The sequence below is a fragment of the Balaenoptera ricei genome, chromosome 9 (assembly GCF_028023285.1).
Source record: "Balaenoptera ricei isolate mBalRic1 chromosome 9, mBalRic1.hap2, whole genome shotgun sequence".
NCBI lineage: Eukaryota > Metazoa > Chordata > Mammalia > Artiodactyla > Balaenopteridae > Balaenoptera > Balaenoptera ricei.
This window is the reverse complement of record NC_082647.1, coordinates 104,365,993-104,383,869: the sequence shown is the minus strand read 5'-3', so window position 1 is coordinate 104,383,869 and position 17,877 is coordinate 104,365,993. Positions and strand designations below refer to the sequence as shown.

Sequence of the window (17,877 nt, the reverse complement as noted above, 5' to 3'; positions counted from 1 at the left end):
ATGACCTTTTTTCTTTTTTTCTTTTTTTTCTTAGATTCCATATACATGTGTTAGCATACGGTATTTGTTTTTCTCTTTCTGACTTACTTCACTCTGTATGACAGACTCTAGGTCCATCCACCTCACTACAAATAACTCAATTTCATTTCTTTTTATGGCTGAGTAATATTCCATTGTATATATGTGCCACATCTTCTTTATTCATTCATCTGTTGATGGACACTTAGGTTGCTAGCAGCTCAGTTTTTAATCTGTTTTACCAACTGGATTTCATGTGAGATTTTATTTAGACCAAGGGTCTGCTAGCTGCTTCTTGTCTCAGGCTTTCCCCTACTCCACTTTATAAACTCTCAATTACTGCTAGTTAGCCATGAAGGAAAAGTAGAATGGTAGCTTCTCTTCTCATCATCTCATCTCATCTAAGGAATGCATCTATTCCTTATTGAATCCTCTAGTACCCTTATGAGGTCAAGGGGTGAGAAATGGAATGTTTCCTGCCATATCAGTAAACAAAGTATGTCACAGTCATCAGCGACTGCAGCCACCACCCACGGTGAGTTGGTGAGCCCTGAGGAAACTCAGGATATGAAAACACAGGATACTGGCCCCAGATAGCTGAGGTGCATATCAAAGGAATGCAGACTCTTGCATCTCCCCAAACATAGAAAAGCACTAAATGCTTTAACTTGAGATCATCTGGTTTTCTTTACTTAACAGTAATCTTTTGACATTCAGACTACCTGCCCTTTGTTGCAAAACTCCTATATATCCTAGTCCCACCCTCGCCTCCTCTGAGTAGTTCTCTCGGGGTTACTTGAGATGCTACCTCCCGGGCTTGAAGTCCTAAAAATTCCCACCAAATAAAACATAACTCTCAACTTTTAGGTTGTGCATAATTTTTAGTCAACAGGGGAATGGAGCAGATATTTTAAAATTTTGTTTTACAGATGGAGAAACTGAGGCACAGAGAGGTTGAGTAACTTATAGATAAGAGTCAAACTGAAGGGGTCTCCTGACTGTTGACTGACATTCTTATTCACTCCACAAGGCCTTCATATGAGCAATACATACCTGAGAGAGAAAAGCTGATCAGCCTCCGACTTCCTTGCCCTTGCGCAGTCTCATCAGAGCCAATACTTTTAAAAATCTGTAAGAAGACAGAAAATGGGAGACAAGCAAAAGAAGCATTGAAATAGATACTCACGCTCCAATACAAACATGCTTAATCACAGTTATTTCTGTAGCTACAGAATACAAAGACAGCAGCATTGTGATTTCATTAGGCTACTACTGATTAAAAGAAGTTTTTAGCAACCTAATGTCTTTCCCAGTAATAGAGTGGGAAATGCTAGTAGGGATGAGGGGTACTTTTCAAAGAAATGGAAACCAACAAAAATAATTACTGTAATATTAGAGGCTCTTTATAACCACTTATGTAAACAATGTCTTTTCACATTCAAATTTGCAAAAGGTTTTTATTAAAGCAGAACCTAAGGCAGTAGAATGATAGGTCAATAGATGTTTACTGTTGTAATTACAATATGTTTCCATTAGCAAATTATAGCGTTAAACTGCTGTATCTTCTTTCCTTCTGATCTGTATTACTATCTAGAGATTTCCAGGAAATTCTGTTTATTAGGGAGGAGACTGAGCATGGCATTAAGAAGCTACTCTGAGGTCTCGTTATTTAACTGCCTTCCTGGGATGTTTCAGAACACAGTTGTTACATGGGTTATCTTCGTCTAGTAGGTATTTGCAAACCAGGTTGCCAAAATCTTCTACTTTCCATCATTGCTCAATATTTATCTGTTAATGGATTAATCAAAGCAGCTAGAGTCCTTGCTTCCAGTCTCTTCCAGGCAAGTTTTACTCAGAAATGATTCTGAGTATTTATTCAAAGGCAGTTACCTTTGCATATGTTATATATTTGCAGAAAATAATATACAAATCTGAGCATTAAGCAAATCCATACAGTGTCCACTTTTTAGAAGATAATCTGTACTGAAGAAGCAAAAAATGGAGAGCTCGATGACCTCTTGCTCAAAGTCTCTCTGTTTCGAGGTTCTGTGAGTTTGCTCTCTTTCTACTTCCTCTCAGTATTCTTTTTTTTTTTTTTAATGTTTTGTTTTTGTTTTTTAAATTAATTAATTAATTTATTTATTTTTGGCTGTGCTGTGTCTTCGTTTCTGTGCGAGGGCTTTCTCTAGTTGCGGCAAGCGGGAGCCACTCTTCATCGCAGTGCGCGGGCCTCTCACTATCGCGGCCTCTCTTGTTGGCGGAGCACAGGCTCCAGACGCGCACAGGCTCAGTAGTTGTGGCTCACGGGCCTCGTTGCTCCGCGGCATGTGGGATCTTCCCAGACCAGGGCTCGAACCCGTGTCCCCTGCATTGGCAGGCAGATTCTCAACCACTGCACCACCAGGGAAGCCCCTCTCTCAGTATTCTTGATGCTGGAAGAGTTGTGACTGGATGTGACCATCATCTTGCCTTATATGAGACTGGGAGTAATGACCGGGCATCACTAGGGCTCACAGCTTTCTCCCAAGGAGAATACAAAGGGATTATTAGAACACCCCCTCGTAAAGCAGGTGCCCCTGGCGGGCCTACATGCTCGGCTGCAGCTCGGGTGCCAATCCTCTCAGTAAGTCTGCTTTTAGGCCCACATGCAAGAGGCGTTTCGGGGCTGCTGCGCTGCCCAGCAGAGGGAACAGATGTGGGTGACGTATGGACTGGGGTGAGTCAGAGCGCTGGTTGGGCTGAAGTATCAGCCCTCTTCACACTGGACAGCCTGCTCCTTCCCAGTCTGTGTTTGTTCTTCTCTCTGCCTAGCTGACCCCGAGCAGCACAGGTCAACAGTTCAGAGACTGCATCCTCAGGCTGGACAATTCTCCTAGCTCTCAACGTGGCCAATGTGCATGGGCCTAATCAGAGTTCAAAATTCCTTCATGTTGAGGACTTTTCTTCATTTTCAAATCTATGCCTGAGCAAAGGCCATGGGAGACTTGGGCAGGCTGGCCACACTCCCTTACAGTGACGTACCTGCCTATGTGGGACAATTACAATTGACTGTTCTTAATTCTAGTTTAAAGATGTCAACATCTAGCTTGTTCCATCTCAGATAAGTTCCTTGAGGGCACAACAAAAAGTATACTTTTAATAGAGCCTTGATTTTACACTGTTTCAAAGGTAGGATTAAACTGCACATTTCATGCTAGTCTAAACGAGCTTAAACTTGCAATGATAACAAAGAATAGTACATCTGTTCCTTCTTATTTAAAACATAATTTTGATCCCTCGTATTTAAATATTTTTCTGCTGGAAATTCAAGGTATTTACAAAAAGGTCCTTCATATTTATTGCATCGAAACAAGTCTGTAGACAAAAAGATAATGTATATTTTTCAGAAGCTACTAAGTTCAGAGGGGAGACACACATTTAAAACTTCATAAAAATTTCCCTAACTCACGGCTTTTTGCTAACAGTATTTATCAAGTCATCTCAGAGCCAGACTGATGATACAAAGGGGGAGGCAACAGGTGATAAACATTTTCCAGGAAGTAAAGATGTTTGGGAAGGTTTTGCATCCTGGCTTTTTGCTCAAGATGAGTTCCAGAGGCTGGTCTGAGGTTCAGAAATCTGCTGCACTCACAGAGATATGCTCTACCATTTACTGACTGTGAAAATGGTGTGAAGACTCAGGAAAAATAGTCTCACCCTGGAACAACCTAAGACTGAGGGGCACATCAGGGAATTGCTCATCTTCTCAGGTCTGCACATTCTCTCGGCTTTCCAGCCTGTCTGATGCCCAGTTGTTATTCCAAGCCCTGGGCGCTGGGTCATGATGTCCCCTCTCAGACGCAGTGCACAGTGTCATCGTGTTTTGCACACAACTTATTTCCACAACCAAGCCTACCTGGCAAATGGTTTAACAGATTCAAGGCTGAATCTGCTGGGAGGGGGGGATCAAGGGGGTGGAGCAGGAGGGTGTGGGGCTCACCTCCCCCATAAACAGTGAAAATTACATCTACATGCAGAACGATTCTCACAGAAAACCAACCGGAAACTGGCAGAAGATCCCTTATACAACCAAAGCTGCAAGAAAGATCCCCATGTAACTGGGTAGGATTAAAAAAAAAAAGGGATCAGGATGGGACTGGCGCTCCTGGAAGGGATCTGTGAAGGAGGGAGGGCCGCATAGGAAGGCTCTTGCTCTGAGAAATCCCTGTCTGCTGGGAGGTCTGCTGGGACAGATAGGAAGCTGGAGGAGCCTGTATTCCACTTGCAAGGAGTGTCTGCGTGCTGGCTTGCTAGCAATAAGTGCAGAGAGAGACTGGTGTTGATGGCTGCCACCTCTCTGTACCTCCCAGCCCAAAATGCATGCTGGGTGGGGCTGCTAGTACACGCAGCAGCTAAGCACTAAAACTCGGGTGGAAGAACCCTGGGAGAGGACTTGGTCTAGCTGCACAGAGACAGCCTAGAGGGCCTGGAGTGTGGTCCAGGCTGCCATGGTTAGTGCACTTGAGATAGGATGTGCGTTCACCATTGAAGCCCTACTATCACAGTGGTGCCGGTTGGGGCACAGGTCCGCCAATGAAGCCCCACTGTCAGTGTGCTCACAGCAAAGTGCGACTCTGGCTGTCGGTGGGCTTTGTGGAAGACTGATAATGGACTCAGATATCAGTTACCCTGGTGGGCAGCCCGTGGGGAGGAGTATGCAGCGGTTCCTTTCCTGGTGAGTGCACTCCTCACATGGTAGCTTGGAGCCAGATCTCGGTGAAAAGGTCCGGAGAGAGCCCTACCATAGAGGCAGCCCGGGTCCCAGGCAGCAGCACAACCACCTCGAATCCTGCAGTCACAATGCCCCGGCCCCACCGCCAGCCTAGCACTAGGGTCTGGGATGAACACAACAGAGAAAGGGACGTGACCTTGGGCTGCTTATGCACAAAACCGCAGATACCTGCATGGGCAGCGCATAGGTTTGCTGTGACCACACGGGCCTCAGTGGATTCCGTGTTCACCTTCTTGGGGACATAGGACATAGAGCAATGGAACCTTATAAAACCCAACCCTCAGGGCTTCTACTCCAACAACTAGGAAGCAGACCCTACCCCTGACAAGGCTGTGACAGCCATGCAGCAAAGAGGAGGACCCACCCAACATCTGCAGGCTCTGGATACCACATGAATCACACCTCCTATCAAGGGGATAATGGTCAGCACACTGAGGAAATAGCCCTCACACCAAAAATATTGGACTGCCACAATCTACACAGGGATGCTCCCACATAAAAACAGCACTTCGAGACCACAGTAGATAACTATTTCTCCTACATTCATAGAGACAGAGAAATGAAAAAGCAGAGGAACTACTCCCAATTAAAAGAACAAGAAAAATCCTCTGAAAAACCAAAAATGAAATACCTCTCCAGGCTACAAGTTGAAAAAGTAATAAAAATGCTAAAGGAATTAATAAATATTACCAATAGAAATGCAGATCACTGTAACAATGAACTAGAAACTATAAAGAGGAACCAATCAATATTAGATAACTCAGTTGCCAAGATAAAAACTGATCTAAAAGCAATGAACAGCTGACTTAATAGTGCATAATAATAAATAAGTGATCTGGAAGACAGAATAATGGAAATCACTCAATAAAAACAGCAGACAGAAAGACAAATGAAAAAAATGAAAGCAATGAACAAGATCTATGGAATAATATGAAGTGTGTCAACCTACACATAATACAGATTCGAGGAGGAGAAGAAAGAGAGAAGGGGATAGAAAATGAAAAAATGTATTTGGAGAAATTATGGCTGAAAACTTCCCAAACCTAAAGAAGGAAACAGGTATCCAGGTACAGGAACACAAACAAACCCACACTAAGACATATCATAATTAAAATGGCAAAAGTTAAATATAAAGAGAGGAGCACCAAGAGAAAAACAAAGTCAGTTACAAGGGAACCCCCATAAGCCTATCAGTTGATTTCTCTACAGAAACTTTGCAGGCCAGAAGGGAGTAGCATGATATATTCAAAGTCCTGAAGGGGAAAAACCTGCAACCTAGGGTACTCTACCCAGCAAGATTATCATTCAGCATAGAAGGAAAGATAAAGAATTTCTCAGACAAGTAAAAACTAAAAAATACAGTAATACTAAACCTATCATAAAAGAAATATTGAAAGGTCTTCTGTAAATTGAAAAGAAGCAAAAATCTATAGGAAAGGGAAAAATCACAATAGGAAAGGCAAATATATAAAAGGACTGAAGATCACTTAAATAAGCCAGTAAATAGATTAAAAAATAAAACCATTTTTGTAAAAGTGATCGTAACCTCAATAAATAGCAAAAGGATAAACATGAAGATGTAAAATAGGACATTAAAACCACAGAATGTGGGAGGAGGGAGTTAAAAAGTGCGGATTTTAAAAAAACGTGTTTGAACTTACATGACTATCAGTCTAATCAAGTAGATATAGCTATGGGTTACACTTGAAAACCAAGGTAACCACAAATCAAAAATATACAATAGATTCACAAAAATAAAAAAGAAAGGAACTCAAGCTTAATACAAAAGAAAACCATCAAACCACAAAAGGAAAAATAAAAAGAACAAAGTTTGTTCAAAGAAGAACAAGGAAGAACTACAAAATCAACTGGAAAACAAGTTTTAAAATGGCAATAAATACATACTTATCAATAATATCTTTAAATGTCAATGGACTAAATACCCCAATCAAAAGACACAGAATGGTAGACTGGATAAACAAACTAAGAACCTACAATATGCTGCCTACAGGAGATCCACTTTAGGCCAAAAGACACAGATAGATTGAAAGTGGAGACAGAAAAAGATATTTCATGCAAATATAAACAACAAGATAGCAGAGGTAGCAACACTCATATCAGACAAAATAGACTTTAAAACAAAGTTCGGAAAGAAAGACAAAGAAGGACACTATATAATGATAAAGGGATCAATACAAGAAGAGGATATTATACTCGTTAACATATATGCACCCAGTATAGGAGCACCTAGATATATAAAACAAATAATAGCAGACATAAAGGGAGAAACTGACAGGAATACAATTATAGTAGGAGACTTTAATACCCCTCTGACATCGATGGACAGATCTTCAAGACAGAAAATCAATAAGGCAACAGAGATCCTAGAAGACACAACAGAACCATTGGACTTATTGATATCTGCAGGACACTACATCCAAAAAACTCAGAATACAAATCCTTTTCAAGTGCATATGGAATATTCTCTAGGATTTACCAGATACTAGGACACAAAACAAGCTTCAACAAATTTAAGAGGATAGAAATTATTTCAAGCATCTTTTCTGACAACAATGGTATGAAACTAGAAATCAACCACAGAAAGAAAAACAGGAAAACACCCCACAATCACATGGAGACTAAACAATATGTTATTAAAAAACCAATGGATCAACAATGAAATCAAGGAGGAAATCAGAAAATACCTTGAGACAAATGATAATGAAAACACAACCTTACAAAATTTATGGGATGCAGCAAAAGCAGTTCTAAGAGGCAACTTCATAGCGATACAGGTCTTCCTCAAGAAAAATCTCAAATAAACAACCTAACCTAACACCTAATAGAACAGGAAAAAGAACAAACAAAACCCAAAGTCAGCAGTAGGAAGGAAATAATAAAGACCAGAGAGGAAATAAATAAAATAGAAATTTAAAAAACAATAGGAAAGATCAATAAAACCAAGAGCTGCTTTTTTGAATAGACAAAAAAAATTGACAAACTTCTAGCCAAGCTCACCAAGGAGAGAGAGGAGCCTAATAAACAAAATAAGAAATGAAAGAGGAAAAATAATAACTGATATGGCAGAAATATAGAAAATCATAAAAGACTACTATGACAACAAACTAGACAAGCTAGAAGAAACGGACAAGTTTCTAGAAACATATAGCCTGCCATAATTGAGTCAAGAAGAAATAGATAATTTGAACAGACCAATCACAAAGCAAAATAGAATCTGTAAAAACAAAACAAAACAAAAAACAAACAAACAAAAACTCCCTGCAAACAAAAGTCCAGGACCAAATGGCTTCCTTGGGGAATTCTACCAAACATACAAAGAAAAACTTATACCAATCCTTCTCAAACTATTCTAAAAGAAGAACTTATGTCAATCCTTAAACTATTCCAGAAGATTGAAGAGGAGGGAAAACTCCCAAAGTCATTCTATGAAGCCACCACCATCTTGATACCAAAACCAAAGACATTACAAATAAAGAAAATTACAGGCCAATATCTCAGATGAATATAGATGCAAAAAATCTCAACAAAATATTAGCAAACTGAATCCAACAATACATAAAAAGGACCATACACCATGATCAAGTTGGATTCATTCCAGGGTCACAAGGATGGTTTGACATAACACAAATCAATGTGATACAACACATAGTAACAAAAGAAGAGACAAAACCATATGATCATCTCAAGAGATGCAGACAAACCATTTGACAAAATTCAATATCCATTCAACATCCAAAACCATATGATCATCTCAAGAGATGCAGACAAACCATTTGATAAAATTCAACATCCATTCTTGATCCGTCTCAAGAGATGCAGACAAACCATTTGATAAAACTCAACCATCTGATAAAATTCAACATCCATTGGATAAAATTCAAAGTGAGTATAGACGGAATATATCTCAACGTAATAAAAGCCATTTATGACAAACCCACAGCCAATATTATACTCAGTGGTGAAAAGCTGAAAACCTTCTTGCTAAAATCTAGAACAAGATAAGGATGCCCACTCTCACCACTTCTCTTCAACATAGTATTGGAAGTCCTAGCCACAGCAATCAGACAAGAAAAAGAAATAAAAGGTATCCAAATTGGAAGGGAAGTGGTAAAACTGTCATTATTTGCAGATGACATGATACTACATACAGAAAACCCTAAAGGCCCCACACAAAAACTACTAGAACTGATAAGCAATTTCAGCGGAGTAGCAGGATACAAGATTAACATACAGAAATCTGTTGCATTTCTTTGCACTTACAATGAAATACCAGAATGAGAAAGTTAAAAAAAAAAAAAAGATCCCATTTAAAATCACATTTAAAAAAAAAAAAAAAAACCTAGGAATAAACTTAACCAAAGAGGTAAAAGATCTATATGCTGAAAACTATAAAACACTGATAAAGGAAATTGAAGATGATTCAAAGAAATGGAAAGATATCCCATGCTCTTGGATTGGAAGAATTAATATTGTTAAAATGGCCATACTATCCAAAGCAATCTATAGATTTAATGCAACCCCTATTAAAACACCCATGACATTTTCCACAGAACTAGAATAATCCTAAAATTTACATGGAACTACAAAAGACCCAGAATTGTCAAAACAATCCTGAGGGAAAAGAACAAAAGCTGGAGGCATAACCCTTCCAGATTTCAGACAATGATAGAAAACTACAGAAATCAAAACAGTGTAGCACTGGAACAAAAACAGGCATATAGATCAACGGAACAGAATAAAGAGCCCAGAAATAAACCCATACACCTATGGTCAACTAATCTATGACAAAGGAGGCAAGTATATACAATGGAGGAAATGGACAGTCTCTTCAGTAAGTGGTGTTGGGAAAGCTGGAGAGCTACATGTAAATCAGTGAAATTAGAGCACTCCCTCACACCAAATATACAAATTAACTCAAAATGGTTCAAAGTTCTAAATATTAGATATGACACCATAAAATTCCTAGAAAATGTAGGCAAAACATTCTCAGACATAAATCATAGCAATGTTTTCACAGATCAGTCTCCCAAGGCAAAAGAATTAAAAGCAATGATAAACAAATGGGACCGAATCAAACTTATAAGCTTTTGCACAGCAAAGAAAACCATCAACAAAATGAAAAGACAACCGATGGAACTGGAGAAAGTATCTGCAAATGATGAAATCGACAAAAGGTTAGTATCCAAAATATACCAACAGCTCATACAACTCAATATCAAACAAACAAACAATCAAAAAATGGGCAGAAGACCTAAATATACATTTCTACAAAGAAGACATACAGATAGCTAACAGCCACAGGAAAAGATGCTCAACATGGCTAATTATTAGAGAAATTTAAATCAAAACCACAATGAGGTATCACCTCACACTGGTCAGAATGACTACCAAAATGTCTACAAATAATAATGCTGGAGGGGGTGTGGAGAAAAGGGTACCCTCCTACACTGTTGGTGGGAATGTGAATTGGTGCAACCACTATGGAAAACAGTGTGGAGATTCCTTAAAGAACGAAAAATAGAGTTACCACATGATTTAGCAATCCCATTCCTGGACATATATCCAGAAAAACACAAAAACTTTAATTAGAAAAGATATATGCACCCCGTTGTTCATAGCAGCACTATTTACAACAGCCAAAACATGGAAACAACTAAGTGCCCACCAACAGACAAGTGGTTTAAGAAGATGTGGTGTACTAATATACAATGGAATATTACTCAGCCATAAAAAAGAATGTAATAATGCCATTTGCAGCAACATGGATGGACCTAGAGAATACCATACTAAGTGAAGTAAGTCAGGCAAAGAAAGACAAATATTATATATCACTTACATGTGAAATCTAAAAAATAATACAAATGAATATATATACAAAACAGAAACAGACTGACAGACCCAGGGAACTTATGGTTACCAAAAGGGAAAGGGCGGGAGGGAAGGAATAAATTAGGAGTATGGGATTAACAGATACAAACTACATAAAATAGATAAGCAACAAGGATTTATTGTATAGCACAGGAAACTACATTCAATATCTTGTAAAAACCTATAATGGAAAATAATCTGAAAAAATGTATATATAATTGAATCACTTTGCTATACACCTGAAACACAATATTGTAAATTAACTATACTGTAATAAAAGAAATTAGTTTATATCTACACAGATGAACATCTTTTATTACTAGAGTTAGACAATTTATCACCAGTTTTCTTCCTTTTTATGTATGCATTTGAGACAACTGTTCATATATAGAAGTAGGTGCAAATACAAGGAGCTTTATTATAGTAACGTTCTTCATTTTCTTTAAATCTCTACAAGCTATGTACAAAACAAAAACATAGTTATCAATCAGTAAAAATTAATTTACATTGCCTATCCACTGACAATCCCTTTAAGTCTTCCTTAGCTCTAATGAGAGCCAAGAATTGGAACCACCTGAGCTGCAAATGGCAATCACCGCAATCAATGCAGCCACTCACTTTCTCAGCAAGCACCAGGATTCTGAAGTGCCTGCTTGGTTGCTCCCTAGATGCTTTTCCACCCCCAAGCCAATGCACATAGTAAGATCTAGAACGGGTGAGACTGATGGCTTTCCTTAACTACGTGTGAAAGAGGAAGAGTGAAAGGAGAAGTTGGAAAAGAGAACCTACAGACCACTGGCATATTCTCAGGCAGATCAATTTCAGGAAAACAAACATATGGAAACTGAGACTCTGGTATCATTGTTCCTGTTACTCCTGGGAATGCCATCATATATGCCCAGGGAAATATTTACCCCAGGTTGAAAACAGGTGGGATAGGTGAAAGGGGTAACACCTGGTTTTGAGATAGAGAAATGCTAACTGTAGATGGTTGAGAAGTACCTGAGAGACAGATGCCTAGCCGAGGTGGCAATGATATTCTGAGCATATTTGTGAACTATTTAGCATTTCAGAGATTCCCAGAAATATTTGGTGACGAAAACTGGATTTCTTGCAGTCAATATGATGATATCCCAGAGTATTTGACCATGTAAATGAAATAGCATCCAATTTTTAAATAAGAGGAAAAAGCTGTTCCCCCTATCATCTCATGAATCACCCAAAAGCAACAAGGAAAAGAAAAACAAAAAGGCAAACTCCATCTTCAATAAAACCACAAGATATCTATAACTCTGAGCACAATATATGAAGTGTGGCTTCCATATGCACTGGAGGTAAAATTGGGGTGTGGGAAGACACCAACTCAAGATGCACAGGACTGCAAATGAGGAGAAAAAAGGTAGTACATGCACCTTGGGATATACTGAAGAAATATGCAAAAGAATAAAAAGATATTGAAAGGTATACCATGTTCTTGACATGATAACAATTTCAACATGATAAACATGATAACAATTTCAGCACTTTCTTAATCTTTATTTTTATATGATCCCAATGAAACTACCCATAGGATTTAAAATTAGAGAAGCTGACTCAAATTTTCCTATGGGAGAAAGAAAAATCAAGAACAAACAAGGTTCTAAAAGGGGAAAATAATGAGGAAAAAGTGCTATAGAAGATACTTACCCAAATAATGAAGCTAGAGTAATTAAACAGTGTGGTGCTAGTACATGAATAGCCATAGCAACAAAATAGACTAGAAAGTCCAGAAATAGACCAAAAAGAAATTTTAAAACCATACAGGAATTATAATAAAGGTGAATTTTCAAATCAGTGGAGAAAATATGGATTATTTAATAAATGGTGTTGGGACATCCGGATAGTAAATCCGGAAGAAGGAAACACATTTGGATTAATATCTCATATTATATAATAGAAAAAATTCCAATTTGATCAAATATTTAAATTTTAAAACCAAAATCATAAGAGCATTAGGGAAAAAGTGGAAGAACATTTTTATTTTTTTTAAATTTATTTATTTTTTTTTAAATTTTTTTTTAACATCTTTATTGGAGTATAATTGCTTTACAATGGTGTGTTAGTTTCTGCTTTATAACGAAGTGAATCAGTTATACATATACATATGTTCCCATATCTCTTCCCTCTTGCATCTCCCTCCCTCCCACCCTCCCTATCCCACCCCTCTAGGTGGTCAAGAACATTTTAAAAATCTCAAAGTTGAAAAGGTCTTCCTACAGGTGAAGAAAAACCCTGAAGTCACAAAAGAAAACATTGATAAACTCAACTCTGGAAAAAATTAAAATGCATACATGGAAAAACCAACATATATCAAAAGATAAATGAGAAACCTGCATAAGTATTTCCAACTCACATTATATTCAAAAGCCCAATTTCTTTCATGTCTAAGAAACAAAAACGACGACCAAAGGAAAAGAAGCATGAACAAAGCATATCAAAAGATAGTTCACAGAAAGGAAAACCAAACAATTCTAAAAATTAAGAGGTATTCAACCTCAGCCCCAATAAGAAAAAATGCTAATCAAAACTACAAGCTCTGAGTTTTCACCTGTCACGTTGGCAATTAGCAAAAAGTTTGAGAACTTACCAGCGTGACCTGCCAGGTTTTGAGCTGTCTTTCGACTCCATTCCCACCCTTCTAAACTGGGACGCTGGAGCGGAGACTGCTCACCCCATCTCTGCTTTGCCACCTGCCGCCTGCGCAGGCACTGCCAATAGGAGATGCCAGAGGGGAAGAGGGAGGCTGAAAGAGGAAGAAGGGACTAGCTCCGCCCTCTCTGCTTCCTGTGCCGGTCCACGTTAGCCCAGCAACTGTTTCCACCTGCAGCGTCAATGCTTCACCTTTGCAGCAGCAGAATCCTGTTTTGGGTTTCTTCCAGCACTTTAAGATTCAGTCTGACCTTTTCCATCTCAGTGAAGCATCAGTAACCTTCTCAGAAGTCAGGTCCGGGCCCATGGGGTCCCTCCTCCAAGCTCACAGCACCGCTGAATAAAATCCTCCTCCAAAGAGGTCTGCATTTCAATACTGCGAGGTCCCTCCTCTAAGCTTCTAAGTTGATTATTTCAATCTCTTCACTTGCTCCTCCAACCTTACAGATGGCGGCTGCTTTTTGCAATTGCTACCTCCCTGATACCTTAGGATTCTCTTCTTGTTTTCTCTTCTTAACAGCTTTATACCTGTTTAACAATTATCCATATGAAACTCTAAGTAATTGGTATGGCGTCCGATTGGCTGTTAACTGGTACAGTGGCTAAAGGTGTGGAGACACAGGGCGCCTCATACATTATTGGGGAGAATGTTAATTGATACACACGCATACACCCAAGAAAGCTGGCAATTGACCATTAATTTCACGTCTAGGAACTTATCACAGCTTTACTTATTTGTGTGTGAAATACTGTGTATAAAAGGAAATTTATTGTAGCTTTGTTTATATGAAGCAAAAGATTGGAGGGGAAATTAAAGGTTAATCAATAAGGGAATGTTAGATAAATTACAATGTATTCGTTAGTGAAACGTCTTGCAGAAAGTAAAAATACTTTTTTTTTTTTTACGTTAAAAAAAAAAGCCAAATCTGTTGGTGGCCTGCAGAAGAGTATATAAGGTTACAGTAAGTCCCCTACATATGAACCTTAAAGTTGGAACTTTCAAAGATGTGAACGTGCATTCGCACATCCAATCACGTAAGTTAGTTCACGTGTCTGGCGTACATTGTCACGTGCATGCATCCTCTACAAGTGGTTGTGCTTTGTGTACTTTGCTGTATTGTATAGGGTACAGTAGTACAGTATCTTTATTTCAAGCCCAGGATGTCTGGAAGCAAGCATCAAAGCAGCAGTGATGTAGCTGGTACTGCTAAGAAGTGCCAAATTATAACGATGGAAACAAAAGTGAAAATAATCGACAGTGGAGTGAGGCCATCACTGTGAATGGGGTTTGGAAGAACCTTTGCCCGCAGTTTGTTCAAGATTTTCCTGGATTTGAGAAGGTGGATGAGTCCAAAGAGATCTTCAGCAACTTAGTGACACTCAGCAAGAAGCTGGAGCTAGATCTGCAAGAGGACAACTTCATTGAACTCCTTGTTGTGCAACATGAGAAGCTTACTAATAAAGACCTGATGGAATTGGAGGCCCAGAGAAAGGACGAAGAGACACAAGAGGAAGAAGTAACTGAAGAACAGAAGAGATTCATGATGCAGGAAATAGCAAGCGGATTTTCTTTATGTGAGGAGGCACTGTTAGTTTCTGAGGCACAGGACCCGAACGTAGAACGGTACACGAAGGTTACAGCAGCCGTTCAGAATGCAATCCAGTGCTACCGTGTCATCTATGACGAGAAAAATAGAGCTACTACCCAGACATCACTGGATCGGTTTTTCAAGAGGGTAGATAGAATTGAACCCAGCAAGGAACCAGAACCTGTTCAATCAGTGTCAGGTGTGAGTGAAGTTGCAGCTTGCCCTCCATCTCCTATTGCTGACGATCCTTCAGCTCTACCATCTCCCACCTCCTCTCCCTCCTCCAGTCAGTAAGTCTTCTTGCCTGTTCACTTGATGCCAGCCCCTGTATGCCAGCTGTTGTACTGTAATAATGTACTTTTCAAGGTACTGTACTGTAAGATTAAAATGTTTTCTTCAGGATGTCCCTGGAGGTCCAGTGGTTAAAACTACCTTCTTCCAAAGCAAGGGGTGCGGGTTCGATCCCTGGTCAGGGACATAAGATCCCACATGCTGTGCAGCGTGGCCAAAAAAAACGTTTTCTTTATTTTTTGTGTTTGTTTGTTTTTTATGTATTATTTGTGTGAAAAGTATTATAAACCTAAAACAGTACAGTACCATATAGCTGATTGTGTTAGTTGGGTACCTAGGCTAGCTTTGCTGGACTTACAAGCAATTGGACTTTACAAACGTGCTCTCAGAATGGAACTCTTTCGTATGTGGGACTTACTATAGTCCCACTTACTAATTTTTACTTTGTTGCTTGTTGTGGTGTTATATCCAAAATATCGTTGCCAAGACCAATGTCAAGGAGCTTTTTCTCTATGTATTCTTTGAGGGGTTTTATGGTTTCAGGTCTTTCATTTAAGTCTTTAATCCATTTCAAGTTAATTTTTGTGAGTGGTGTAAGATAGGGGTCTAATTCATTCTTCTGCATGTGGCTGTCTAGTTTACCCAATACCATTTATTGAAAACACTATCCTTTCCCTACTGAGTGTTCTTGGCTCCCTTGTCAAATATTAGTTGACTGTACACTCGAGGGTTTATGTCTGAGCTCTCATTTCTGTTCCATTGGTCTATGTTTCTATTTTTATGCCAGTACCATACTCTTGATTACTACTGCTTTGTAGTATAGTTTGAAATCAGAAAGCATAATACCTCCAGTTTTGTTCTTCTTTCTCAGAATTGCTTTGGCTATTTGGAGTCTTTTGTGGCTCCATACAAATTTTAGGTTTTTTTTCCTATTTCTGAGAAAAATGCCATTGGAATTTTGATAGGGATTGCAATGAATCTATAGGTGGCTTTCAGTAGTGTGGACATTTTAACAAAATTAATTATTTCACTCCATGAGCATGGAATGTCTTTTATTTGTTTTAATTTCTTTCATCAAAGTTGAGTACTTTTCAGTGTACAGATCTTTTTCCTCCTTGGTTAAATGTATTTTTTTTCCTGAATAACTTTACTGAATCAAAGATGGGTCACTAAGGAAATATATAATTATAACATGGTTAAATACATTTCTAAGTTTTTCATCGTTCTTGATGCTATTGTGAATGGGATTTTTTGCTTTCTTTTTATATTTTGTTAATATATAGAAACACAATTGATTTCTGTATGTTGATCTTGTATCCTGCAACTTTACTGAATTAATTGACTAGTTCGAATAGTTTTTTGGTGTAGTCTTTAGAATTTTCTCTATATAAGATCATGTTATTGCAAACAGACAGTTTTACTTCTTTCTTTCCAATTTGTATGTCTTTTATTTCTTTTTCTTGCCTGATTACTCTGGCTAGGACTCCAGTACTATGTTGAATAGAGTTGGTGAGACTAGGCACCTTTGTCTTGTTCCTGATATTAGAGGAAAAGCCTTCAACCTTTCACTGTTGAGTATGATGTTAGCTCTGAGGTTGTTATATATGGCCTTTATTACGTTGAGGTATGTTCCTTCTATGCCCTATTTGCTGTATGTTCTTTATCATCATGCGTTTTCTGCATCTGTTGACATAATCATTTGATTTTTATCTTTCATTCTGTTTGTTTTTCTCATTGATTGGTTTGCATATGTTGATTTGCATACTGTGGCATATTTGCATCCCAGGGATAAATCCTACTTGATCATATTGTATGATTCTTTTAATGTACAGTTGAATTATGTTTGCTAATATTTTGTTGGGAATTTTTGTATCTATATTCATCAGAGATATTGGTCTGTAGTTGTTTTTTCTTTTTTTTCTTGTAGTATCTTTATTTGGCTTTGGTATCATGGTAATGCTAGTCTTGTAAAATTAGTTTGTAAGTGTTCCTTCCTCATCAATTTTTTTTGAAGTTTGCAAAGGATTGACATTAATTCTTTAAATGATTGATTGAAATAATTGATAAATCATCTGGTCCTGGGCTTCTCTTTGGGGAGTTTTTCAGTTACCGATTCAGTCTCCTTACTCATTATTGATCTGTTCAGAGTTTCTATTTCTTCATGATTCAGTTTCAGTAGGTTGTATGTTTCTGGGAATTTATCCATTTCTTCTAGGTTATCCAATTTGTTGGTGTAAAATTGTTCATAGTAGTAGCTTATTATCCTTTGTATTTCTGTGGTATCAGTTGTAATGTCTCCTCTTTCATTTCTGATTTTGAGTCTTCTTTTTCCCTTAGTCTAGCTAAAGATTTGTCAGTTTTGTTTATCTTTTCAAAAAATTAGTTTTTAGTTTGTTAGGCTTTTCTATTGTTTTTCTGGTCTCTAGTTTACTTCTGCTCAGATTTTTGTTATATCTTTCTTTCTCTTAACTTTGGGCTTAGTTTGCTCTTTTTGTTTTTGTCAGTTCCTTTAAATATAAACTTAGCTTATTTATTTGATATATTTCTTTCTTCTTACTGTAGGCATTTATTTTTATAACCATCTCACTTAAAACCGTTTTTGCAGCATCCCACAGATTTTTTTTTTAAATC

General features: G+C 38.1%; 1 protein-coding gene across 1 annotated transcript in view; it reads right to left on the bottom strand.

Annotated features, from left to right (window-relative positions):
- The window catches only part of HECW1 (HECT, C2 and WW domain containing E3 ubiquitin protein ligase 1), a 237,124-nt gene that overhangs the window by 160,951 nt on the left and 58,296 nt on the right, over positions 1-17,877 (bottom strand). The window contains exon 4 of the mRNA XM_059932896.1: positions 1,072-1,147. Within this exon, the coding sequence (XP_059788879.1) occupies positions 1,072-1,147 (76 nt within the window). The remainder of the gene's footprint in view (positions 1-1,071; positions 1,148-17,877) is intronic.